This window comes from Cherax quadricarinatus, chromosome 18 (genome assembly GCF_038502225.1).
Source record: "Cherax quadricarinatus isolate ZL_2023a chromosome 18, ASM3850222v1, whole genome shotgun sequence".
NCBI lineage: Eukaryota > Metazoa > Arthropoda > Malacostraca > Decapoda > Parastacidae > Cherax > Cherax quadricarinatus.
Genome location: NC_091309.1, coordinates 3,641,072 through 3,668,407, shown reverse-complemented (window position 1 = coordinate 3,668,407; position 27,336 = coordinate 3,641,072). Strand labels below are relative to the sequence as shown.

The window sequence follows — 27,336 nt, the reverse complement described above, 5'->3', positions numbered from 1 at the left end:
ACCTCCTTTACCCCCTCCCTCCAACCTTTCCTAGGCCGACCCCTACCCCGCCTTCCTTCCACTACAGACTGATACACTCGAAGTTTTTCTGTTTCGCTCCATTCTCTCCACATGTCCGAACCACCTCAACAACCCTTCCTCAGCCCTCTGGACAACAGTTTTGGTAATCCCGCACCTCCTCCTAACTTCCAAACTACGAATTCTCTGCATTATATTCACACCACACATTGCTCTCAGACATGACATCTCCACTGCCTCCAGCCTTCTCCTCGCTGCAACATTCATCACCCATGCTTCACACCCATATAAGAGCGTTGGTAAAACTATACTCTCATACATTCCCCTCTTTGCCTCCAAGGACAAAGTTCTTTGTCTCCACAGACTCCTAAGTGCACCACTCACCCTTTTCCCCTCATCAATTCTGTGATTCACCTCATCTTTCATAGACCCATCCGCTGACACGTCCACTCCCAAATATCTGAATACATTCACCTCCTCCATACTCTCTCCCTCCAATCTGATATCCAATCTTTCATCACCTAATCTTTTTGTTATCCTCATAACCTTACTCTTTCCTGTATTCACTTTCAATTTTCTTCTTTTGCACACCCTACCAAATTCATCCACCAATCTCTGCAACTTCTCTTCAGAATCTCCCAAGAGCACAGTGTCATCAGTAAAGAGCAACTGTGACAACTCCCACTTTATGTGTGATTCTTTATCTTTTAACTCCACGCCTCTTGCCAAGACCCTCGCATTTACTTCTCTTACAACCCCATCTATAAATATATTAAACAACCACGGTGACATCACACATCCTTGTCTAAGGCCTACTTTTACTGGGAAATAATTTCCCTCTTTCCTACATACTCTAACTTGAGCCTCACTATCCTCGTAAAAACTCTTCACTGCTTTCAGTAACCTACCTCCTACATCATACACCTGCAACATCTGCCACATTGCCCCCCTATCCACCCTGTCATATGCCTTTTCCAAATCCATAAATGCCACAAAGACCTCTTTAGCCTTATCTAAATACTGTTCACTTATATGTTTCACTGTAAACACCTGGTCCACACACCCCCTACCTTTCCTAAAGCCTCCTTGTTCATCTGCTATCCTATTCTCCGTCTTACTCTTAATTCTTTCAATAATAACTCTACCATACACATTGCCAGGTATACTCAACAGACTTATCCCCCTATAATTTTTGCACTCTCTTATCCCCTTTGCCTTTATACAAAGGAACTATGCATGCTCTCTGCCAATCCCTAGGTACCTTACCCTCTTCCATACATTTATTAAATAATTGCACCAACCACTCCAAAACTATATCCCCACCTGCTTTTAACATTTCTATCTTTATCCCATCAATCCCGGCTGCCTTACCCCCTTTCATTTTACCTACTGCCTCACGAACTTCCCCCACACTCACAACTGGCTCTTCCTCACTCCTACAAGATGTTGTTCCTCCTTGCCCTATACACGAAATCACAGCTTCCCTATCTTCATCAACATTTAACAATTCCTCAAAATATTCCCTCCATCTTCCCAATACCTCTAACTCTCCATTTAATAACTCTCCTCTCCTATTTTTAACTGACAAATCCATTTGTTCTTTAGGCTTTCTTAACTTGTTATTCTCACTCCAAAACTTTTTCTTATTTTCAACAAAATTTGTTGATAACATCTCACCCACTCTCTCATTTGCTCTCTTTTTACATTGCTTCACCACTCTCTTAACCTCTCTCTTTTTCTCCATATACTCTTCCCTCCTTGCATCACTTCTACTTTGTAAAAACTTCTCGTATGCTAACTTTTTCTCCCTTACTACTCTCTTCACATCATCATTCCACCAATCGCTCCTCTTCCCTCCCGCACCCACTCTCCTGTAACCACAAACTTCTGCTGAACACTCTAACACTACATTTTTAAACCTACCCCATACCTCTTCGACCCCATTGCCTATGCTCTCATTAGCCCATCTATCCTCCAATAACTGTTTATATCTTACCCTAACTGCCTCCTCTTTTAGTTTATAAACCTTCACCTCTCTCTTCCCTGATGCTTCTATTCTCCTTGTATCCCATCTACCTTTTACTCTCAGTGTAGCTACAACTAGAAAGTGATCTGATATATCTGTGGCCCCTCTATAAACATGTACATCCTGAAGTCTACTCAACAGTCTTTTATCTACCAATACATAATCCAACAAACTACTGTCATTTTGCCCTACATCATATCTTGTATACTTATTTATCCTCTTTTTCTTAAAATATTTATTATTATTATTATCACACTGGCCGATTCCCACCAAGGCAGGGTGGCCCGAAAAAGAAAAACTTTCACCATCATTCACTCCATCACTGTCTTGCCAGAAGGGTGCTTTACACTACAGTTTTTAAACTGCAACATTAACACCCCTCCTTCAGAGTGCAGGCACTGTACTTCCCATCTCCAGGACTCAAGTCCGGCCTCCCAGTTTCCCTGAATCCCTTCATAAATGATACTTTGCTCACACTCCAACAGCACGTCAAGTATTAAAAGTCATTTGTCTCCATTCACTCCTATCAAACACGCTCACGCATGCCTGCTGGAAGTCCAAGCCCCTCGCACACAAAACCTCCTTTACCCCCTCCCTCCAACCCTTCCTAGGCCGACCCCTACCCCGCCTTCCTTCCACTACAGACTGATACACTCTTGAAGTCATTCTGTTTCGCTCCATTCTCTCTACATGTCCGAACCACCTCAACAACCCTTCCTCAGCCCTCTGGACAACAGTTTTGGTAATCCCGCACCTCCTCCTAACTTCCAAACTACGAATTCTCTGCATTATATTCACACCACACATTGCCCTCAGACATGACATCTCCACTGCCTCCAGCCTTCTCCTCGCTGCAACATTCATCACCCACGCTTCACACCCATATAAGAGCGTTGGTAAAACTATACTCTCATACATTCCCCTCTTTGCCTCCAAGGACAAAGTTCTTTGTCTCCACAGACTCCTAAGTGCACCACTCACTCTTTTTCCCTCATCAACTCTATGATTCACCTCATCTTAAAATATGTATTACCTATAACTAAACCCCTTTTTATACAAAGTTCAATCAAAGGGCTCCCATTATCATTTATACCTGGCACCCCAAATTTACCTACCACACCCTCTCTAAAAGTTTCTCCTACTTTAGCATTCAGGTCCCCTACCACAATTACTCTCTCACTTGGTTCAAAGGCTCCTATACATTCACTTAACATCTCCCAAAATCTCTCTCTCCTCTGCATTCCTCTCTTCTCCAGGTACATACACGCTTATTATGACCCACTTCTCGCATCCAGCCTTTACTTTAATCCACATAATTCTTGAATTTACACATTCATATTCTCTTTTCTCCTTCCATAACTGATCATTCAACATTACTGCTACCCCTTCCTTTGCTCTAACTCTCTCAGATTCTCCAGATTTAATCCCATTTATTTCCCCCCACCGAAACTCCCCTACCCCCTTCAGCTTTGTTTCGCTTAGGGCCAGGACATCCAACTTCTTTTCATTCATAACGTCAGCAATCATCTGTTTCTTGTCATCCGCACTACATCCACGCACATTTAAGCATCCCAGTTTTATAAAGTTTTTCTTCTTCTCATTTGAGGTATATGTGGAGTCAAAAAAACGTTATCTATGGAGGCAAAGAAGGGAAGGTATGAAAGTATAGTAGTACCAACACTCTTATATGGATGTGAAGCTTGGGTGGTAAATGCAGCAGCGAGGAGACGGTTGGAGGCAGTGGAGATGTCCTGTCTAAGGGCAATGTGTGGTGTAAATATTATGCAGAAAATTCGGAGTGTGGAAATTAGGAAAAGGTGTGGAGTTAATAAAAGCATTAGTCAGAGGGCAGAAGAGGGGTTGTTGAGGTGGTTTGGTCATTTAGAGAGAATGGATCAAAGTAGAATGACATGGAAAGCATATAAATCGATAGGGAAAGGAAGGAGGGGTAGGGGTCGTCCTCGAAAGGGTTGGAGAGAGGGGGTAAAGGAGGTTTTGTGGGCAAGGGGCTTGGACTTCCAGCAAGCGTGCATGAGCGTGTTAGATAGGAGTGAATGGAGACGAATGATACTTGGGACCTGACGATCTGTTGGAGTGTGAGCAGGGCAATATTTAGTGAAGGGATTCAGGGAAACTGGTTATTTTCATATAGTCGGACTTGAGTCCTGGAAATGGGAAGTACAATGCCTGCACTTTAAAGGAGGGGTTTGGGATATTGGCAGTTTGGAGGGATATGTTGTGTATCTTTATATGTGTATGCTTCTAAACTGTTGTATTCTGAGCACCTCTGCAAAAGCAGTGATAATGTGTGCATGTGGTGAAAGTGTTGAATGATGATGAAAGTACAGTGGACCCCCGGTTAACGATATTTTTTCAATCCAGAAGTATGTTCAGGTGCCAGTACTGACCGAATTTGTTCCCATAAGGAATATTGTGAAGTAGATTAGTCCATTTCAGACCCCAAAACATACACGTACAAACGCACTTACATAAATACACTTACATAATTGGTCGCATTCGGAGGTGATCGTTATGCGGGGGTCCACTGTATTTTCTTTTTGGGGATTTTCTTTCTTTTTTGGGTCACCCTGCCTCGGTGGGAGACGGCCGACTTGTTGGAAAAAAAAAAATATACATATAATCTAACAATAATAAACATTTAAAAATATACCAGAAATGTTATAAATGGTGTAAAGGTGACATTAAAACAATATTAAAGATGGTTGACACAAATCCACTGCCATTATAGTATTCTCCTCCTTTAGCGACGAATTGGTTTACCGATGGGGTCTTAGGTCCCTATCTCCGTCGTTAAGTGAGTAGAGACTGTAGTGACTTTCAGGTGTTTTTGTGGATGGTTTTCATGGTTTTTATTTTCTGTTTCATAAATAAGGTCATTCTATAAAATCCTGGTATGGAAGAGGGAGATTAGTAATTGTTAATCATTTAAATATGTTTATGGTAGCATCAGTGAGGACATTCATGAAGAAGCCATATGTTTATTCTTGATGCTGATATTGGAAATGCATGACATGAGGCCCTCCAAGTGTTTTGGATGGCTCCAAGGAGTGTGGAGACAGGCATTGAAAGAGGAATCCTGATAGTCAGTGTAGGGCACATCTTTGCTTACCTCAGACCCTTGCTAAACACCTGTTCTTGCTTCTTGTCTCTATCAGCTCTGTTTATTTCAGAACACTCCAGCAGTAATATTTAAAGTATAGTATTTTTTTTTTTTTTTTTTTTTGCTTAGTGTATGACCATTAACTTGAGATCTCGGTGAGGATCAATGCATTTGTCTCCTGGTGACACTAATTGAGTTAAACCTCTTTGAAAATTTGGTTGAGATATGATGAATTATTAAATTGTTATGCTTTTAAATGAAAAGGCTCGAGTTCTTCTTATACAGGTGCAGAGAGCTTGGACTACTTAATCGGTGTGAGACTTTAGTGCCCCGTTCTGCAACAGAAGAGGAAGTACTGAAGCTCCACTCCCCTACACATCTTGCCTTTCTATGGAGCACGAAAGGGGAAGCTGATTACAACAAGCTTGAAGCACTCTCTGCCCACTTTGATGCCATTTTTCTTCATCCAGTAAGACTCTTGCATCACAGTTTTAGGAAGGTTTATGTATCAACTAAACTGTGTTTTATTTAAAGTAGATGGTTGTGAAGTAAAAAGGCATGCAGGTAATGAAGAAATATAGAGGAAGATGAAATATTTTTATTTCTTATTTGAAAATAATGCTGTTTGCATAAAGTGCTTAGAATTGTCATCTTGGTTAAAAGCTGGCTATAAATTCTTAATATAAAAAAATCTCTATATAGATAGCTAACAAGAATATGAAGTGTTTGCAATGAAGAAGGCAACTGACTTCATGTTTTTAATAAACAGGAAAATCATTAAACATAACATTTAATAATTGTCGTTAACAAATTTTTAATTGGGTTATTCTTTTGCAGTCAACATATGAGAACTCTCTACTTGCTGCTGGGTGCACTTTAGATTTGGTGGATGCAGTAGCATCAGGAAAACTACAGAATGGCTTTGCTCTGATCAGGTATTACCTAAGCTAAGTTACACAGTTATCTTTCTGCCAGTCTGCTGTAGCCTTAGGAAGGCTGCAGAATAGCTATGCACTGGTCAGGTATTATCTGGGCTAAGTTACACAGTTATCTTTCTGCCAATTTTCTCTATACCTAGGAAAGCTGCAGAATAGCTATGCACTGGTCAGGTACTATCTGGGCTAAGTTATATTTAGTTACCCTTCTGCTAGTCTCACTTTCTTAATATTAGAACAGTATACTTGAGTCATATTCATTCAATCCAGGAAGAAGGAGCTATATATTTAAACATATTTCTTATGTAACCAAGAATTGGTTGAAAAGAGCTTCCCTTTGTTTTTATCAGATTTTTCTTCAGATTTTTCTTTGCAGTTCCATTAAACCCACAGTTAGTGCTCTCCTTGTTTCAGTTATCATTGTGAACAGGTTTTATCAATCACAAAAAGGGACAAGGTGAAAGTAACGGAGCAGTGAAGCAGTGGTCGTATCAGCATAGATGGACTTTGCTTGAAATTCTCTGCATATTAAGGGGCTTTTGGCATGCACACCTAAGTGTAACTCACCTTTGTACAAACATTGTGTTATGTTGAAATAAAGTATCTTTATCTAGTGAATGTGTAATCAACTATTCAATCTGTTAGCTTTGATTGAAAAGTATTTAGTCCCTTAGCCTTGATTAACATTCAGTAAATGATATTCAGTCTCTTAGCCTTGGTGAATCTAATGCAGAGGCTTGAAGATGGAGGCTTTTGTACTGAAGCCAGTGGAAGAAATGGTGAGGTGCAACAGTTGAAGTCATCATAGGTGGGTGAGACCCACTAGGAGAAGTAGGCCATGCCCATAAGGTTTCCCATATGTTAGCAATAGAGTTGTAGAAGATAACTTCTATACCAAGATTCCATGGTGGTTCTGTGCTAGACAAGTGTATATACAATACCGACAAGTTGATGAATAAGTCATGTGCAATACCTTAGTGTCTTAATCTCTGTTTTTACCTCGTGCATCTGTATGAGATTGATCAAGCTTGCTTCACAGGTGAAGTGTTTATTAAAGATACCCTATCAGCAGGCCATAACCAGACACACAAAACATGTTAATTAAACATTAACCCTTCATCGCGCAAGGGGTCCGAAAATTTGAAATTCGAACTGAACTCCCTATGGTGGATAGAGTAACTCAATACAAGGTCACTGATCCCATATAAATTGATTTCTGATGGTTAGTTTTCGAGCAATTGCCAATCTCCGAAGACCGAAAATATTAGGCCGCCCCCGACAAAGTGATTAAAAAATTTTATGTTGCAAACTTGCAATTGTTAATAAAACACACCAAAACAATTTTTTAAATTTAATATACAAACAGACAATATAAAAAACATAAATGGAACTTGTATCAAAACATTTTTTAATTGTTACAAAAATAAAAAAAGGAAGCAAATATCAACAATGCCAAATTGCAAAGTGATGCAAGTTTCAATCCCTATATTCCTGAGATTCATTTGGAAGACCAATGATTCTATATTGCTAATTGGCAAGATGGAAGTCTGTGAAACAATTTCTATCAGTCTTTATGCACAGATTTACTTTGCATACACTACAGACGAATGACGATGTTACCGTTTTTTTCGAGGTGCTGCAATACTTGCAAGTAAACGGCCTTTGCCCTGCCATTGGGAAGTGCATTAGAGTAATGTCTTTCCTAACACTGTCATCAGGCATTTCTGTACGTGTTCCCCTCCCAAGTTTCACTATGCCAACACCATTGGAAGTACATGGTGAATTAGTTGGTGAAGGTCTTGGAGTTGTTCTTAGGCTGCTCCCTCTAAGGTTTTGTCCTTTAGACCTTGCAATTTCAGAGATAGAATTCCTGAAATACTTCAGTTGCATACACTTTTGCTTTATTGCTCGAGAATCACGGCAATAAAGCAGCCATGCATTCACAACAGCAAGATCAATAATATAGGCAAATAGCCGCATGTACCAACGTTTTGATTTCATTGGTGTTTTGTAGAGATGCACCAACATGTTGCTTTTGTCAATACCTCCCATGTTTGCATTATAGTTCTTGATGACTGCAGGGCACGATATTTTCTCTTTCCTCTTTGTACCCTTGTTATATCTCTCAACAAGACTCATGGGCTCGACCCCAATATCAGTTGTCACTAAAGTCACAACTTTGGTGTCCTTCCATCGTACAACAAGGACACCATCATTGTTGTTGAAGCAAAAATTGCCCCTGACCACACTGTTTTTTTCCATTTGTTTGATAGGCACCAGATGTGGCTTACCACATCTATTGTCACGTACTGTTCCAGTGTATCTGCAGTTATACTTATCTCTTAGTAGCTTGACCAAAGGCATACTTGAAAAGAAATTGTCAGCATAGATTGCTGATGTGTTTGTCTTGTTCATAGTTTGTGCAAGTACCAGAACAATCTTTGTACTTATTGGAAGTTTAGATTCTTCCTGTGGCAGCTGTATGGGATGTGTGTCAAAAGTTGTTGTGCCTTGATACATGAGTATATCATGTATGAGTCCATCTTGACTTGCACGACAAAAAAGTTTGAAACCCCACTTATCTGGTTTTGTTTTGATGTACTGCCTTAGGTTTCCAGCAGTTTTACCCTTGAAACCAACCATGACTTCATCAATAGATTGCTTGGGTGTAGCTGGAATTTTCAAGCAAGCATTAGTTAGTTCAGTGTAAAGAGGCCTTACTTTGTAGAATCTGTCATTATCCTTTTTTGTGTTGTCATTGAAATGAATATGACTTCTAAGGTACCTAAACCTCTTAGACGCCATGCTATCTGCAACCTGTGGGCTCCTAAAAGCAGCTTTCCAATAGTCTTCGAGGGATGGTAGTGGAGCAATACCCATGAACAACAAAATACCTATGAACCTCATGATCTCTTCAGAATCTGTTGAAAAAGTATTATTTACGTCTTGTTGCCTTGTATACAAATTTGTTTGATATGCTATGTTATCTATCATGGCTGGAGTAACGAACATACGAAAATACTCATATGGAGACCTAATTGCAAGAGGCTTTTCATGTTCATATGCCGGCAAAGGATCATTTTCAATGTCATCTACGGTCCACTGAGATGAAACTTGAAGAGCAATATTCTCATGGATCTCTTCCTCATCCGGGTATTCCTCAATCCTAAAATTTTTCTTTTTCCTCATTGCTTTTTGGCTGGCCTTTGTTTCCTTTCTTCCTCCTCCTCATCATCACTTGACATCTCTGCATCCTGTGCATGCGGTGGCAAGTATTCATCACCACTATCCAGCAATTCTGGTTCGTCTACCTCTGGTTCCGAGTCACTGTCTTCAGAAACGCAGATATACCTCGACCTGCTGGTCGACTGCTCCCCATAAAACAGCCTCTCATGGAACTGGAAGGACAATAGAAACCTCCTGTATAAATCCAGACCACTACAGAGTTCATATATGCAATTGAAAATTTTGTATAAATATTTATTTGACTATAATTGGACATTCCCGGAAACTCGGGCAATACCGAAATAATTCGGACTAAAATGCTTGCACTTTTTTCAACTGCATGCTACACTCATATTATGCTTCACACGGACTTTAGGTATATATCAAAATATGCCTAAACTATTCATGTAAGCACTAAACACAACAATCAGTACTTACCGACATTGTAGAATGTATAATCCAAGAGTAGATTAGTAATGGTGGAGGGAAAAATGCGTGTGTGTTCGAAGCCAAGCCGCCAGTGTTTATATTTTGATCTCTCAACCAATGGGAAGGCGGCAGAAGCGAACTGTACTTAGCTGAAGAGACTCAGGGAAGGCTTGTGATTGGTTGGAACTAAAGAACGGGAAGCTGGCCGCGCGGGGCGCGAAGTATGACACGCGCCAAAAACACGTAATCAATACCGAATTTTTTCGGCCAAACACGACAAAGGGTTAATGCTCATTAATGTTTAATTACTAGACACAGTGGTCTTCAGATATTCAGCAGGTGAGTTTTGCTTGATTTTTGTGTAGTACAGTATAATCTTGATTTAATGGACTTGAGAAATGTGGGACAAAATCTTCTGGGTCAGTCGATTGAACAGCATCTGGCAAAGTCTGTTGACTACAGATTCGTCTGTTATTGTTACAAGCACAGCAAAATAATCTCATCTCTGTCTACTCAATCACTGGCTACCAGCTCTTCCCTGATGATCCATTAAATGGAAGGCTCAGTATATACAAATAAATTATGGGATGTATTTTCTGTTTAGATTAATTACCAGTTAAGATATCTACACTTTCACGTTTACAGATGTACCTCCAATGTCTTGCAGAGTACATTAATAATAATAGATAGTAGGTTGGTAGACAGCAGCCATTCAGGGAGGTACTACTGTCCTACCAAGTGAGTGTAAAAGGAAGCCTGTATTTCTTTTACATGATGGTAGGATTGCTGGTGTCTTTTTTCTGTCTCATAAACATGCAAGATTTTAGGTATGTCTTGCTACTTCTACTTACACTTAGGTCACACTGCACATACATGTACATGTTTATGTATACACACTCATCTGAGTTTTCTTTGATTTTATCTTAATAGTTCTTGTTCTTAGTGCTTTTCCTATCATATCCATGGGGAAGTAGAATGAGAATCTTTCCTCCGTAGGCCATGTGTGTTGTAAAGGTCGACTAAAATGCTGGGAACAATGGGCTAGTAACCCCTTTTCCCGTATTGCTTACTAAAAAGACAAAAGAAGACAACCGTCAAAGTGGGATGTTTGAATGTGCGTCGATGTTGCGCAAATGATAAGAAAGAGATGATTGTGGATGTTATGAATGAGAAGAAGCTGGATGTTCTGGCTTTAAGTGAAACAAAGCTGAAGGGTGTAGGAGAGTTTCAGTGGGGAGTGTCAGCGTGCCTCGTTGTGCTCCGGGTTTTCTCGTGTTTACACGGTCGCTCTTACGTGCTAGAACTTTAATTTGTGCCATCAATCCTATACGATACATCCCTCTAGCGCCTGGAACCAATCTTGGGCAGAAAACATTATATACTGAGTCAAAAAAGGAGAATTAGTGTGCACTACCTAGCAGAGTTTACTGCCAGAGGGGAATCATAGGCCTGTGTTCCGTGTGCAAAATAATAATAATAGAGGAAAGAAAGTCTCCCTGATAACATTGTGTATACGTAGTGTATAGTGTATACTACAGTGGCTCCCTAGTATATAGATGATAAAGGCTAAAGTGTCATTTGAAAACAGGTGAATTTGTAAATGAAGTGATAAGCCTATAGAGGCAGGTGCCAGAAGTCACCAGAAACTTACCACAGTGGTCAGCTGTTTTAATAATCTTCCTGGTCTGCTAGTGTACTCGCATATAATCTAGTGATACCAGTGAATAGCAGAATACAGTGTTGTAGTAGCAACTAACCAGTATTATAATGGTACTTAGTGGAGTGGAGTGACTTTCATTAGTTTCTTTTTTCTTGAAATACCAGACGTATACTGTGAATTTCATATAACCTGTAGTTACCAGCGGTCGCAATATACACAACGAGAAGCCATTATTACTACAGAAAAGGCGTCTTTCCTCCAAAATTTCCACCAGTCAACTATAGTGATAATATAGCATTTATTGTGGTGGAGACGAAAAAAAAACTAGAAAAGCTAGATACAGCAGTTGATAAACAAGGGTTGAGGCTCGACCGTTCGTCATTGTAGGAGCTGCCAGAAATCACCGGCTCTTCAAAACGCAAGTTATACTTTTGTATCAATCAAATCACATATTACTCGGGTAGATAATTTCAGGTAGATCCTTCATGTGTTAGCCCAAATCACCGACTAGTATGTTTTAAATAAGTGACCCACTGATCAGATCAGATCGACTGGTCCGAACCCTCGACTGGTCCGAACCCTTGATGGTCCGAACCCTTGACTGGTTTCAAACAGATTCGTTGGACAATAAAGCAGACTGTAAACGGATGGGGTTGCAGGTGCCCTTATCAAACACAAACAATAAATATAAATCAGGAACGTACATGGTAAGCTGTCCAATATACAAGTACAGTTAGAAATAGAAATACAAATAGCTAGAGCTTCATTTAAGGAGGTTATTAATAGAGTATTCAAGAGGTTGCTAGTAGAATTAAAGTAAATCAACCATTCAAATCATTATGAAGCTCTGTATAGTCTGCAGTCAATCAAACAAACGGGCTTCCACATGGATAAATTGTCATTTTCGTGGAAATTGGTGTCACGCCCCTTGTGCAGATATCCAAGAACTAGCTACAAGCAGTATTAAAACAGGGAAGTGTTTTTGGGTATGCCCAAATGAGGAAAATCTGTGGACTAAAATCACAAGAGTATTAAAAGAGGATAACATCAAAACTGCTTTCATAGACAACCTGGAAGCTTTCTACAACAGATGGGAACATAAAAAGTCTGGGCTGAATGGTACTGCCCTTGATACTGGCCATGTAGTCAGAAACTGTAAGGCTGAAGGTGATGTCCTGGTAGTCAGTAAATGTGGGGCTGATAGTGCTGTCCTGGGAGACAGTAATGGTGAAGCTGGAGGTGCTGTCCTGGGAGACAGTAATGGTGAAGCTGGAGGTGCTGTCCTGGGAGACAGTAATGGTGAAGCTGGAGGTGCTGTCCTGGGAGACAGTAATGGTGAAGCTGGAGGTGCTGTCCTGGGAGACAGTAATGGTGAAGCTGGAGATTTTGTCCAGGTAGTCGGGAATTATACGCAGGAAGGAATACATATAAATGACCTCATAGGGGACAGGAGCCGTAGTGGGGAAACAAGTGTAGTCAAAGATAAGATAAAACCAATATTGCAAACTAGAAATACCACAGGAAATAGCAAACAAGAGGACTCCACTAGCAATAGTGAGGATATATTACCAAAAACAACTGGTGGGAGCTCCATTGTTGGTGCTAGGGAGGATAGGAATAAGACAGGGAAACATACACCAACAGGGAAAATAGTCACAGAAACCCAAGGCAAACGGAAACCAAGCCTGTGCACATACTATGCACTTGGTATCTGCAGACATGGGAAATCTGGAAAAACAGACGGGACGTGCAACTATGACCACCCTAGAAAATGCCATGCCCATATTAGAACAGGAAAATGCAAACTCCCTTCCTGTAAGCTTTTTCACCCTGAAATGTGTACCTCTTCAGTACAGGAAAGACTGTGCTATAACTTAAATTGCCAGGCACACCATCTAAAGGGTACAAAAAGATACAAAACATCCAGGCCATGGGAAAACCTGGGTAGCCACAGCCACTCAAGAGGGAGAGGTTTTTTAGTGCCAGGAAGGAAAAAAAACTGGCAGGAAATGGCAGAAATCGTACACCAAATCCAGTCATTCCTGGAGTGGAACCACAGTCGATGGCCTCCACTCCAAACCAACAGATACAGATACTAATGCCGGAAAAATTCCCCCCCCCCAGTACCAACAATACCACCAGTCCGATGACATTCTTCTTTGCAAATATACAGTGTCTAAAGCCAGCAACAAACAACAAAATACCTTTCATCCGTGGACTGCTTGCAGAGGCAAAGGCAATGCTCGCAGCTTTCACTGAGACCCACATAAAGGATCACTTGGACAACGAAATATGGATCCCAAGTTACAACCTATACAGATGTGACAGAGTGAAGAGGCAAAAGGGGGGGGGTTGGCCTGTACATTGCAGAGTCACTTGTTTGCACAGAAGTGCTAAATGCCTCAAATGATGTAGTGGAAGTTTTAGCAGTAAAGGTCGAGAACCAAAACCTAGTCATTGTGGTAGTCTACAAGCCTCCGGATGCAACATCCCAGCAATTCCAGGAACAGCTGTTAAAAATTGACCACTGTCTGGAAAATCTTCCAGCTCCTGCACCCAACATCTTGCTCCTGGGGGATTTCAACTTAAGGCACCTAAAATGGAGGAATATAGCAAATAATATTGTTGCAGTAATAACACCAGGAGGCAGCTCTGATGAAAACTCACACTCACACGAGCTTTTAAATCTCTGCACAAAATTCAATTTAAACCAGCAAATAATAGAGCCTACTAGACTGGAGAATACACTAGACCTCATCTTCACTAATAATGATGATCTGATAAGAAATGTCACCATATCAAAAACAATATACTCAGATCACAACATAATTGAGGTTCAGACATGTATGCGTGGAGCCCCAGACCGACATAATGAGACTAGTCACGAGGGAGCATTCACCAAATTCAACTTCAATAACAAAAACATAAAGTGGGACCAAGTAAACCAAGTCCTAACCGATATAAGCTGGGAAGATATACTAAGCAACACAGACCCCAACTTATGCCTAGAACAGATTAACTTGGTGGCACTCGATGTATGCACAAGGCTTATTCCTCTAAGAAAAAGGAGGAGTAGATGTAAAATAGAAAGAGACAGGCGCTCCCTTTACAGGCGACAGAAAAGAATAACAGAGCGGCTAAAAGAGGTCAATATATCTGAAATGCGTAGGGAGACACTGGTCAGAGAAATAGCAAGCATCGAACTCAAGCTAAAGGAATCTTATAGGAGTCAGGAATCGCGGGAAGAACTAAAAGCCATAAATGAAATCGAAAGAAACCCAAAGTATTTCTTCTCCTATGCCAAATCAAAGTCGAGAACAACGTCCAGTATTGGGCCCCTACTTAAACAAGATGGGTCCTACACAGATGACAGCAAGGAAATAAGTGAGCTACTCAAGTCCCAATATGACTCAGTTTTTAGCAAGCCGCTAACCAAACTGAGAGTCGAAGATCAAAATGAATTTTTTATGAGAGAGCCACAAAATTTGGTTAACACAAGCCTATCCGATGTTATCCTGACGCCAAATGACTTCGAACAGGCGATAAATGACATGCCCATGCACTCTGCCCCAGGGCCAGACTAATGGAACTCCGTGTTCATCAAGAACTGCAAGAAGCCCCTATCACGAGCCTTTTCCATCCTATGGAGAGGGAGCATGGACACGGGGGTCGTCCCACAGTTACTAAAAACAACAGACATAGCCCCACTCCACAAAGGGGTAAAGCAACAGCAAAGAACTACAGACCGATAGCACTAACATCTCATATCATAAAATCTTTGAAAGGGTCCTAAGAAGCAAGATCACCACCCATCTAGAAACCCATCAGTTACACAACCCAGGGCAACATGGGTTTAGAACAGGTCGCTCCTGTCTGTCTCAACTATTGGATCACTACGACAAGGTCCTAAATGCACTAGAAGATAAAAAGAATGCAGATGTAATATATACAGACTTTGCAAAAGCCTTCGACCAGTGTGACCATGGCGTAATAGCGCACAAAATGCGTGCTAAAGGAATAACAGGAAAAGTCGGTCGATGGATCTATAATTTCCTCACTAATAGAACACAGAGAGTAGTCGTCAACAGAGTAAAGTCCGAGGCAGCTACGGTGAAAAGCTCTGTTCCACAAGGCACAGTACTCGCTCCCATCTTGTTCCTCATCCTCATATCCGACATAGACAAGGATGTCAGCCACAGCACCGTGTCTTCCTTTGCAGATGGCACCCGAATCTGCATGACAGTGTCTTCCATTGCAGACACTGCAAGGCTCCAGGCGGACATCAACCGAATCTTTCAGTGGGCTGCAGAAAACAATATGAAGTTCAACGATGAGAAATTTCAATTACTCAGATATGGTAAACACGAGGAAATTAAATCTTCATCAGAGTACAAAACAAATTCTGGCCACAAAATAGAGCGAAACACCAACGTCAAAGACCTGGGAGTGATCATGTCGGAGGATCTCACCTTCAAGGACCATAACATTGTATCAATCGCATCTGCTAGAAAAATGACAGGATGGATAATGAGAACCTTCAAAACTAGGGAGGCCAAGCCCATGATGACACTCTTCAGGTCACTTGTTCTATCTAGGCTGGAATATTGCTGCACACTAACAGCACCTTTCAAGGCAGGTGAAATTGCTGACCTAAAAAATGTACAGAGAACCTTCACGGCGCGCATAACGGAGATAAAACACCTCAATTACTGGGAGTGCTTGAGGTTCCTAAAACTGTATTCTCTGGAACGTAGGCGGGAGATATATATGATTATATACACCTGGAAAATCCTAGAGGGACTAGTACCGAACTTGCACACGAAAATCACTCACTACGAAAGCAAAAGACTTGGCAGACGATGCAACATCCCCCCAATGAAAAGCAGGGGTGTCACTAGCACGTTAAGAGACCATACAGTAAGTGTCAGGGGCCCGAGACTGTTCAACTGCCTCCCAGCATACATAAGGGGGATTACCAACAGACCCCTGGCAGTCTTCAAGCTGGCACTGGACAAGCACCTAAAGTCGGTTCCTGACCAGCCGGGCTGTGGCTCGTACGTTGGTTTGCGTGCAGCCAGCAGCAACAGCCAGGTTGATCAGGCTCTGATCCACCAGGAGGCTTGGTCACAGACCGGGCCGCGGGGGCGTTGACCCCCGGAACTCTCTCCAGGTAAACTGATGGTGAAAGTTTTTCTTTTTCGGGCCACCCTGCCTTGGTGGGAATCGGCCGGTGTGATAATAAAAAAAAAAAAAATGTATGTGTAGTGTGACCTAAGTGTAAGTAGAAGTAGCAAGATGTACCTGAAATCTTGCATATTTATGAGACAGAAAAAAGACACCAGCAATCCTACCATCATGTAAAACAATTACAGGCTTTAGTTTTACATACACTTGGCAGGATGGTGGTACCTCCCTGGGTGGTTGCTGTCTACCAACTTACTACCTACAAAAGAGGGAATATAAATGTATAAATTCAAGGATTATGTGGTGTAAAATAAGAGTTGGATGTGAAAAGTAGGTTATAATAAGTGTTTATGCACCTGGAGAAGAGAGAAGTGTAGAGGAGAGAGAGATTTTGGGGAATGTTGAGTCAGTGTGTGGGGAGTTTTGAACCAAGTGAGAGAGTACTTGTGGTTGGGGATCTCAATGCTAAAGTGGGTAAAAATGTTGTGGAGGGAGTAGTAGGTAAATTTGGGGTGCCAGGGGTAAATGAAAATGGGGAGCCTTTAATTGAGCTATGTGTAGAAAGAGGTTTGGTAATAAGTAATACATATTTTATGAAAAAAAGGATAAATAAATATACAAGGTATGATGTAGCATGTAATGAAAGTAGTTTGTTAGATTATGTATTGGTGGATAAAAGGTTGATGGATAGGCTCCAGGATGTACACGTTTATAGAGGGGCAACTGATATATCGGATCATTATCTAGTTGTAGCTACAGTTAGAGTAAGAGGTAGATTGGATAAGAGGAAATTGGCAACAACAAGTAAGAGGGAGGTGAAAGTGTATAAACTAAGGGAGGAGGAAGTTCAGGTGAGATATAAGCAACTATTGGCAGAAAGGTGGGATGGTGCAAGTATGAGTAGTGAGGGGGGGGGGTTGAAGAGGGTTGGAATAGTTTTAAAAATACAGTATTAGAATGTGGGGCAGAACTTTGTGGTTATAGGAGAGTGGGTGCAGGAGGAAAGAGGTGTGATTGGTGAAATGATGAAGTAAAGGATGTGATAAGAGAAAAAGGTAGCTTATGAGAAGTATTTACAAAGCAGAAGTGTTATAAGAAGAGTAGAGTATATGGAGAGCAAAAGAAAGGTGAAGAGAGTGGTGAGAGAGTGCAAAAGGAGAGCGGATGATAGATTGGGACAGGTACTGTCAAGAAATGTTAATGAAAATAAGATAAAATTTTGGAGTGAGTTAAACAAGTCAAGAAAGCCTAGGGAACAAATGGATTTGTCAGTTAAAAACAGAGTAGGGGAGTTAGTAGATGGGGAGATGGAGGTTTTGGGTAGATGGCGAGTATATTTTGAGGAACTTTTAAATGTCGATGAAGAAAGGGAGGCGGTAATTTCATGCACTGGCCAGGGAGGTGTACCATCTTTTAGGAGTGAAGAAGAGCAGGATGTGAGTGTGGGGGAGGTGCATGAGGCATTACGTAGAATGAAAGGGGGTAAAGCAGCTGGAACTGATGGGATCATGACAGAAATGTTAAAAGCAGGGGGGGATATAGTGTTGGAGTGGTTGGTATTTTTGTTTAATAAATGTATGAAAGAGGAGAAGGTACCTAGGGATTGGCAGAGAGCATGTATAGTCTCTTTATATAAAGGGAAGGGGGGCAAAAGAGATAGTAAAAATTATAGAGGAATAAGTTTACTGAGTATACCAGGAAAATTGTACGGTAGGGTTATTTTTGAAAGAATTAGAGGTAAGACAGAATGTAGAATTGCGGATGAGCAAAGAGGTTTTAGAGTGGGTAGGGGATGTGTAGATCAAGTGTTTACATTGAAGCATATATGTGAGCAGTATTTAGATAAAGGTAGGGAAGTTTTTATTGCATTTATGGATTTAGAAAAAGCATATGATAGAGTAGATAGGGAAGCAGTGTGGGAGATGTTTCAAGTATATGGAATAGGTGGTAAGTTATTAAATGCTGTAAAGAGTTTTTATGAGGATAGTGAGGCTCAGGTTAGGTGTGTAGAAGAGAGGGAGACTACTTCCTGGTAAAAGTAGGTCTTAGACAGGGATGTGTAATGTCGCCATGGTTGTTTAATATATTTATAGATGGGTTGTAAAAGAGGTAAATGCTAGGGTGTTCGGGAGAGGGTAGGATTAAATTATGGGGAATTAAATGCAAAATGGGAAGTGACACAGTTACTTTTTGCTGATGATACTGTGCTTATGGGAGATTCTAAAGAAAAATTGCAAAAGTTAGTGGATGAATTTGGGAGTGTGTGTAAATGTAGAAAGTTGAAAGTGAACATAGAAAATAGTAAGGTGATGAGAGTATCAAATGATTTAGATAAAGAAAAATTGGATATCAAATTGGGGAGGAGGAGTATGGAAGAAGTGAATGTTTTCAGATATTTGGGAGTTGACGTGTCAGCGGATGGATTTATGAAGGGTAAGGTTAATCATAAAATTGATGAAGGAAAAAAAGGTGAGCGGTGCATTGAGGTATATGTGGAGGCAAAAAATGTTATCTATGGAGGCAAAGAAGGAAATGTATGAAAGTATAGTAGTACCAACACTCCAACACGTTTGGAGGCAATGGAGATGTCCTGTCTAAGGTCAGTGTGTGGTGTAAATATTATGCAGAAAATTCAGAATGTGGAAATTAGGAGAAGGTGTGGAGTTAATAAAATTATTAGTCAGAGGGCTGAAGAGGGTTTGTTGAGGTGGTTTGGTCATTTAGAGAGAATGGATCAAAGTAGAATGACATGGAGAGCGTATAAATCTGTAGGGAAAGGAAGGCGGGGTAGGGGTCATCCTTGAAAAGATTGGAGGGAGGGGGTAAAGGAGATTTTGTGTGTGAGGGACTTGGACTTCCAGCATGCATGTGTAAGCGTGTTAGGAGTGAATGGAGACGAATGGTTTTTGGGACTTGACGAGCTGTTGGAGTGTGAACAGGGTAATATTTAGTGAAGGGATTCAGGGAAACCTGTTACAGTGGACCCTCGACCAACGATGGCTTCGATTAACAATAAATCCAACCAGCGATACATTTTAACGCAAAAATTTTGCCTCGACTAGCTCTAAAAAACTCGACCAACACTATTCGTTCCGTCTGAGACACGTCCACTTCTGGCCAGTGTTTACAAGCCAGCCAGCCACCGCGGTCGCTTCCAAGCATTCAGTCAGAACATTTCATATTATCACAGCCTTTTTAGTGATTGCACCTGCAAAATAAGTCATGATGAATGGTTTTGAAAACCGGCAAGTTGAAGATTGAGACACTTATGCACCATATGGTGCATAAGTGTCTCAATCTTCAAAATAAGTCACCATGGGCCCCAAGAAAGCTTCTAGTGCCAACCCTACAGCAAAAAGGGTGAGAATTACTATGGATATGAAGAGAGAGATCATTGCTAAGTATGAAAGTGGAGTGCGTGTCTCCGAGCTGGCCAGGTTGTACACAAAACCCCAATCAACCATCGCTACTGTTGTGGCCAAGAAAACGGCAATCAAGGAAGCTGTTCTCCCCAAAGGTGCAACTATGTTTTCAAAACTGAGATTGCAAGTGATAGAAGATGTTGAGAGACTGTTATTGGTGTGGATAAACGAAAAACAGATAGCAGGAGATAGCATCTCTCAAGCGATCATATGTGAAAAGGCTAGGAAGCTGCATGAGGATCTAATTAGAAAAATGCCTGCAACTAGTGGTGATGTGAGTGAATTTAAGGCCAGCAAAGGTTGGTTTGAGAGATTTAAGAATCGTAGTGGCATACATAGTGTGATAAAGCATGGTGAGGCTGCCAGTTTGGACCAAAAAGCAGCTGAAAAATATGTGCAGGAATTCAAGGAGTACATAGACAGTGAAGAATTGAAACCTGAACAAGTGTTTAATTGTGACACTGACAATGTTGTGAAACACTTTAGGAATGTCTTAAAGGAACGGGAGGTACAGGCCTCTATGGACAGATATGTTTTGCGACAGAGGTCCAGTGACTCTCAAGCTGGTCCTAGTGGCATTAAAAGAAGGGAAGTAACCCCAAAAAAGGACTTGCCACCTCAAGTCCTAATGGAAGGGGATTCCCCTCCTGAACACTAACACCATCAACACACTCCCCTCCTCCCATCCCATCAATCATCACCAGATCTTCAATAAAGGTAAGTGTCATGTAACTGTGCATGTCTTCTTCAGTTTGTGTGTATTAAAATTAATATTTCATGTGGTAAAATTTTTTTTTTCAATACTTTTGGGTGTCTTGCACGGATTAATTTGATTTCCATTATTTCTTATGGGGAAAATTAACTTGACTAACGATAATTCCGATTAACGATGAGCTCTCATGAACGGATTAATATTGCTGGTCGAGGGTCCACTGTATTTTGATATAGCCGGACTTGAGTCCTGGAAATGGGAAGTAAAATGCCTGCACTTTAAAGGAGGGGTCTGAGATATTGACAGTTTGGAGGGACTACTGAACTGTCATATCTGAGCTCCTCTGCAGAGACAGTGATTATGTATGAGTAAGGTGAAAGTGTTGAATGATGAAAGTATTTTCTTTTTGGGTCACTTTGCCTCGGTGGGAGACGGCCGACTTGTTAAAAAAAAAAATTACAAAAACAACTTAACAAATGCAGTATAGTACATGTATTTTGTACTGAGTTATTCATTTTTCTTTTTCATACACCAGTCACAAACCTGTGTTCTTACATCATTTTTATTTATTTATTTTTTTTGCTTTTTAATGTATAAATTTATACATGTATTTCTCTTTTCAGACCACCTGGCCATCATGCTATGGAGTCAGAGATCTGTGGGTTCTGCTACATAAACAATGTGGCCTTAGCAGCTCGTCATGCCTTAGAAAAACATGGCTTGTCACGCATCCTCATAGTTGACTGGGATGTCCACCATGGGCAAGCCTCCCAGTATGCATTTTACTCAGACCCCAGGTGATTCACAACCCTACAAAATGTCAATTTATATATTTTTTTATTAACACCTGAAATACAGTGAACCCCTGACTTATGATGTCCTCAACCTACGTTAAAACCGACTTAGGATGCTTGTCAGCATAAAAATTTGACCCTGACATATTTTGAAAAACTCGACCTACATCATTCGTCCTGTACGCGTCCACGCATCTGTCTGGCCTGAGCGCCTCAGTTGAGCTAGTGTGACATTGTTTACAAGCCAGGGCAGACACGGTTGCGCACATACATTTGATAAATTTTGTATTATTCCAGTGTTTTTAGTGCTTGTAAATGCTAAATAAGCTACCATAGGCCCAAAGAAAGCTTCTAGTGAAATACTGTCGTACCACGGTCAGCTGCTGCTGCACCACAGTCAGCTGCTGCTGCATCGTGGTCAGCTGCTGCTGCACCACGGTCAGCTGCTGCTAGATAAGATAAGATTTCGTTCGGATTTTTAACCCCAGAGGATTAGCCACCCAGGATAACCCAAGAAAGTCAGTGCATCATCGAGGACTGTCTTGGAGTCCTTAATCTTGTCCCCCAGGATGCGACCCACACCAGTTAACTAACACCCAGGTACCTATTTACTGCTAGGTGAACAGGACAATAGGTGTAAGGAAATGTGTCGAAATGTTTCCACCCCTGGGAATCGAACCCGAGCCCTCCGTGTGTGATGCAGGAGCTTTAGCCACCAGGCCACCGGGCCACCATGGTCAGCTGCACCATGGTCAGCTGCTGCTGCACCACAGTCAGCTGCTGCTGCACCATGGTCAGCTGCTGCTGCTGTAGCACCATCAGCTGCTGCTGCTTCTGCACCACGGTCAGCTGCTGCAGCACCATGGTCAGCTGTACTACTTGAAGATGTGGAGAGACTGTTATTGGTGTGGCTTATCGAGAATACCGAGGTACAATTAACCCTAGAGGGTTAGCCACCCAGGATAACCCAAGAAAGTCAGTATGTCATCGAGGACTGTCTTGGAGTCCTTAATCTTGTCCCCCAGGATGCGACCCACACCAGTTGACTAACACCCAGGTACCTATTTACTGCTAGGTGAACAGGACAATAGGTGTAAGGAAACGTGTCGAAATGTTTCCACCCGCTGGGAATCGAACCCGAGCCCTCCGTGTGTGATGCAGGAGCTTTAGCCACCAGGCCACCGGGCCACCATGGTCAGCTGCACCATGGTCAGCTGCTGCTGCACACAGTCAGCTGCTGCTGCACCATGGTCAGCTGCTGCTGCTGTAGCACCATCAGCTGCTGCTGCTGCTGCTTCTGCACCACGGTCAGCTGCTGCAGCACCATGGTCAGCTGTACTACTTGAAGATGTGGAGAGACTGTTATTGATGTGGCTTATCGAGAATACCGAGAAACAATTAACCCTAGAGGGTTAGCCACCCAGGATAACCCAAGAAAGTCAGTATGTCATCGAGGACTGTCTAACTTATTTCCATTGGGGTCCTAATCTTGTCCCCCAGGATGCGACCCACACCATTCGACTAATGCCCAGGTGAACCGGAAAAAATGCCTGGAACTAGTGCTCATATTGGTGAATTTAAGGCCAGCAAAGGTAGGTTTGAGATATTTAAGAATCGTAGTGGCATACAGTGTGATAAGGCCTGTTCTGGAAGATAATGCCAAACAGGACCTACATTACTCAGGAGGAAAAGGCATTCTCAGGACACAATCTCATCACTACATCTTCAATAAAGGTAAGTGTCATTTATTCTTCATTTAGTACACATGTACATGCACAATATATATTGTGCATGTATCCTTCTTTTTGTGTGTAGGAAAATGTACATTTCATGTGGTAAAAAAAAAAAAAAAGTCATACTTTTGGGTGTCTTGAACAGATTAATTTGATTTCCTTTATTTCTTGTGGAAAATTAATTTGACTTACAATAATTTCATCTTACGATGTGCTGTCAGGAACGGATTAATATCGTAAGCCGGGGTCAACTGTACTTTGATGTGCAACTTTTAGAATGTTCTGTACTGTACTAAGCATAAATATGGGAAAAGATATGAAACACATTTATGTTACTTTTGCTGAGAGGGATCTTGTAATCTATACATGGAAAATACTTGAAGGATCAAATGATATTTAAATTCTTATCTCCTTTGATAAGAGATTATCAGTGCTCCTTCCAGTATGGATCTTATTGAATATTAAGGGACGTGATCTCTCATTGATTACATTCTTGCTTCTACTAGTGACCTACATCTCACCTGACAGTATATAAGGCTCCATACTGCCACTTCAACTTCACATTGTTTCAGACTTTGGAACAAATACTCTTCACTAGGCTGAGGGACTGACCACCTCAGAAGTAGATCTTCAAGGGTGATGGACTGATTACATCGTCTTCACATCTCTTCTGCTTCTACCAGCTTTTCCATACTTGACTGAAGATGTCTACTGTGTAGGCGAAATGTTTCGAAATAAGGATACCTAATTGTTGCATGTTTGTCTTGCCTAACATGGATCTTATTAATCCTTTCAGGGTTGGCAGGCTCTCTCCTAAACTTGTTCTCAGTGTCGGAAATTTAAAAAAAAAAAAAAATTCTTACGAAATTATAGAGAATCTTTTCCCGATCATAATGACACCAAAAGTAAGAAATTTGATGGAGAACTTACGGAATTATGCTCTCGCGAAGTTCGTGGTCTCGACGATGTTTATGCATTGGCGATTTTGCCCAATTTGAGCCCTATTTTCGGCCAATTCCAATGTACCAGTCGACAAAAATCATAACTATTTCACTAGAACTCTATTTTTTCTATCGAATGAGTACAAGAAACCACCCATTTACAGATTTCAACTATCCAATAAAGTGGTCAGAAATTGGCAATTTTGCCAATTTCAGACAAATTTCAAAAGATACCAATTTCCAAATAGGGTTCAGAATAAACAAGACAGACATTCCTGGCACTAAAATAACATCTTTTCTGTTCATTAGTCATGTCCCCAGGCCTCTCTTACATTTCTTTTGCTTTCCACTTTGAATTTTTATTCTAACAAAAAAATAGAAGATTTACTGTTATGCAGATTACTGCATTAGTGTAGAAATGGTATAAATAATATCAGTGCACTTGTGAAAGAAAATTAGACTCACCAGTTGACATGTATTGGACGCGTGGCATGATTTGTTTACTTTTGAACTTCGGCAAAAATCGAACATTTCTACTACTTTGAGCTCAGTTTCAAGGTACTTTTCATTGTGAAATCAATCAAAATCATCTCAATTTCTGTAATATGTCTTCCATTCTATAAAATGAGACCAGGAAAACTAGAATACAGCCATAAATAGCATACAAATATAGACTGCAATGTCGCCGTTTTAAAGCAAAAACATGGTCGGAGTTTTTTTTTCTCTCATTATGCACTGTGTGCTGCAAGATTTTTTTTATACTGTGCACACTGACCACATAGACCCATTCTTTCATATGTAGGCCTGCCAGCTTTCTTTCGCTAGATTTGAAGGCGCTAGAATTTATGCATACTAGTACTGCACCAACCCTGGTGTGCAAACCGTACTAGTACGGCACCAACCCTGAAAAGGTTAAAGTTATGACTTCTCCACTAATTTCTTAAGTTGTATGCTAGAGCTGTATTTGATTACAGGTCGCCCTCCACATTCGCCAGTTCAACTTTCGCAGGCTTCAAACATTCACGAATGCTCTGCCGCCTAATCATATTTATATTTGGAGACAGGGCAAGATAGTCCTTCAATATGACACTAATATCAACTCTACGGCTTATTTATCTATCATAATTGATCTAATATGACATAAACAGTATTAATAATATAGAAACATGACATACACTCTAGAATGAGTAAAATATGCCATTACATATGTCACGAATAGTGTTGTGTTGTGTTGTTGGGTGTATAAGGGCCACTAGAGCATAAGCCTTGCATTGTGGTGGTGAAGGCGGCAGAGGCGGCGATGTTGTCAGTAGCGCTATATACCTCCAACAACATCGGAGGAGTTAGTTTTGTGCTGCCTTTTTTCTATTGATTAATCGTTTAACTTACTTGCTACATTATTAATGCTACAGTTTATCACTGGTTGGTACTATACTCTTTATTGACTCGTGCTGCTTTAGTATCATAGTCACTGAATCACTGAAGAAGGCACAGTCTCCCCTCTCTCTTCCTCCTCCACTTTGGTACTCTGCTACAAATTCTTTCTTGAATTCTATAGTCTTTCTCATCTTTACCAAAGGGCTGGCACTAGTACAATATTTTACAATGTTTTCATGTGTTTTATGATTGTTTATGGTTCAATAGGCTAAGGAAGCAGTATTGTTAGGCTAAGTAAATGCTATTATATTATATTTCCCTACAATATATTTGTGCACCAAACATTAGTGAATTTTCAACATTCGTGAGGTTCTTGATCCCCTAACCCTCGCGAATGTAGAGGGAGACATGTATTATGAGTATTTTACTAGTTTTGATAATCATTATTGTATTCTTATATCACTCTGTTGTTTTCATACATTTAAATTTGTATTAAATTACCTTGCCAGGAATCACTCACGTTAATTATACCACTTAACATTTATCCATAATTTTCCCACAAAATATAAACTTTACAAGATCAGTATTCTTGTTTCTGAAACAAATTTAAAAATCTCAATCTATAGCTATAGTATTCCCATATGTTTTCATTTGATATACAGTAAACCATTGTCATATTCTTCTTGTTTTTCTCTTAATATTAAGTTTTACACATTTCTGTTTATGCACACAAACAGTATGGACCCTGAACATGAGCTTGTATACAGCCTGTATAATAGTAAACAGCTTACTGACCATTTTTGCAAGTACAGTGGACCCTCGGCTAACGATAATTCGTTCCTGAGAGCTCATCATTAGACGAAATTATCGTTAGCCAAATTAATTTTCCCCATAAGAAATAATGGAAATCCAATAAATCTCTTCCAGACAGCCAAAAGTATTAAAAAAAAATAATTTTTTTTTTCATGAAATATACATTTCCCTACAAAGAAATGAATGAGACATGCACAATAACTACACAAATAAATGTTAAAATGACACTTACAGTTATTGAAGAGTATTGATGAGTGATGAGACACTGTTTTTCTTGAACACAGTTATTTTCAGAGTGATATATGAGTTAAGGCTACACTTTGCAATCCTTACTAGCATTACAACAAAACATGAGAGTTAGCCTGTATTTCATAGGCTTGTGTCCTGGGAGTGCCTTTTCCTCCTGAGTAATGTAGGTCCTGTTTGGCATTTTCTTCCAGAACAGGCCTGTTTTGTCACAATTGAACTCTTGTTGGGGTTGGAATTTTTCAGCTTCGCCATGCCTTATCACACTGTGTATGCCACTAAGATTCTTAAATCTCTCAAACTAACCTTTGCTGGCCTTAAATTCACGAATATGAGCACTAGTTCCAGGTATTTTTTCCTGTTCACCTGGGTGTTAGTCGACTGGTGTGGGTCGCATTCTGGGGGACAAGATTAAGGACCCCAATGGAAATAAGTTAGACAGTCCTCGATGGCTCACTGACTTCTTGGGTTATCCTGGGTGGCTAACCCTCTGGGGTTAATTGTTTCTCGTTAAGCCAAACCAACAGCAGTCTCTCCACATCTTCGAGTAGTACAGCTGATGGTAGTGCAGCAGCAGCTGACCATGGTACAGCAGCAGCAGCAGCAGCAGCTGACCGTGGTACAGCAGCAGCAGCAGCTGACAGTGGTACAGCAGCAGCTGACCATGGTACACCAGCAGCAGCAGCTGACCATGGTATAT

General features: G+C 40.8%; 1 protein-coding gene across 1 annotated transcript in view; it reads left to right on the top strand.

Moving 5' to 3' along the window:
* The window catches only part of HDAC6 (histone deacetylase 6), a 151,873-nt gene that overhangs the window by 31,043 nt on the left and 93,494 nt on the right, over positions 1-27,336 (top strand). The window contains exons 5-7 of the mRNA XM_070086084.1: positions 5,451-5,634; positions 6,003-6,100; positions 21,356-21,529. Of these exons, the coding sequence (XP_069942185.1) occupies positions 5,451-5,634; positions 6,003-6,100; positions 21,356-21,529 (456 nt within the window). The remainder of the gene's footprint in view (positions 1-5,450; positions 5,635-6,002; positions 6,101-21,355; positions 21,530-27,336) is intronic.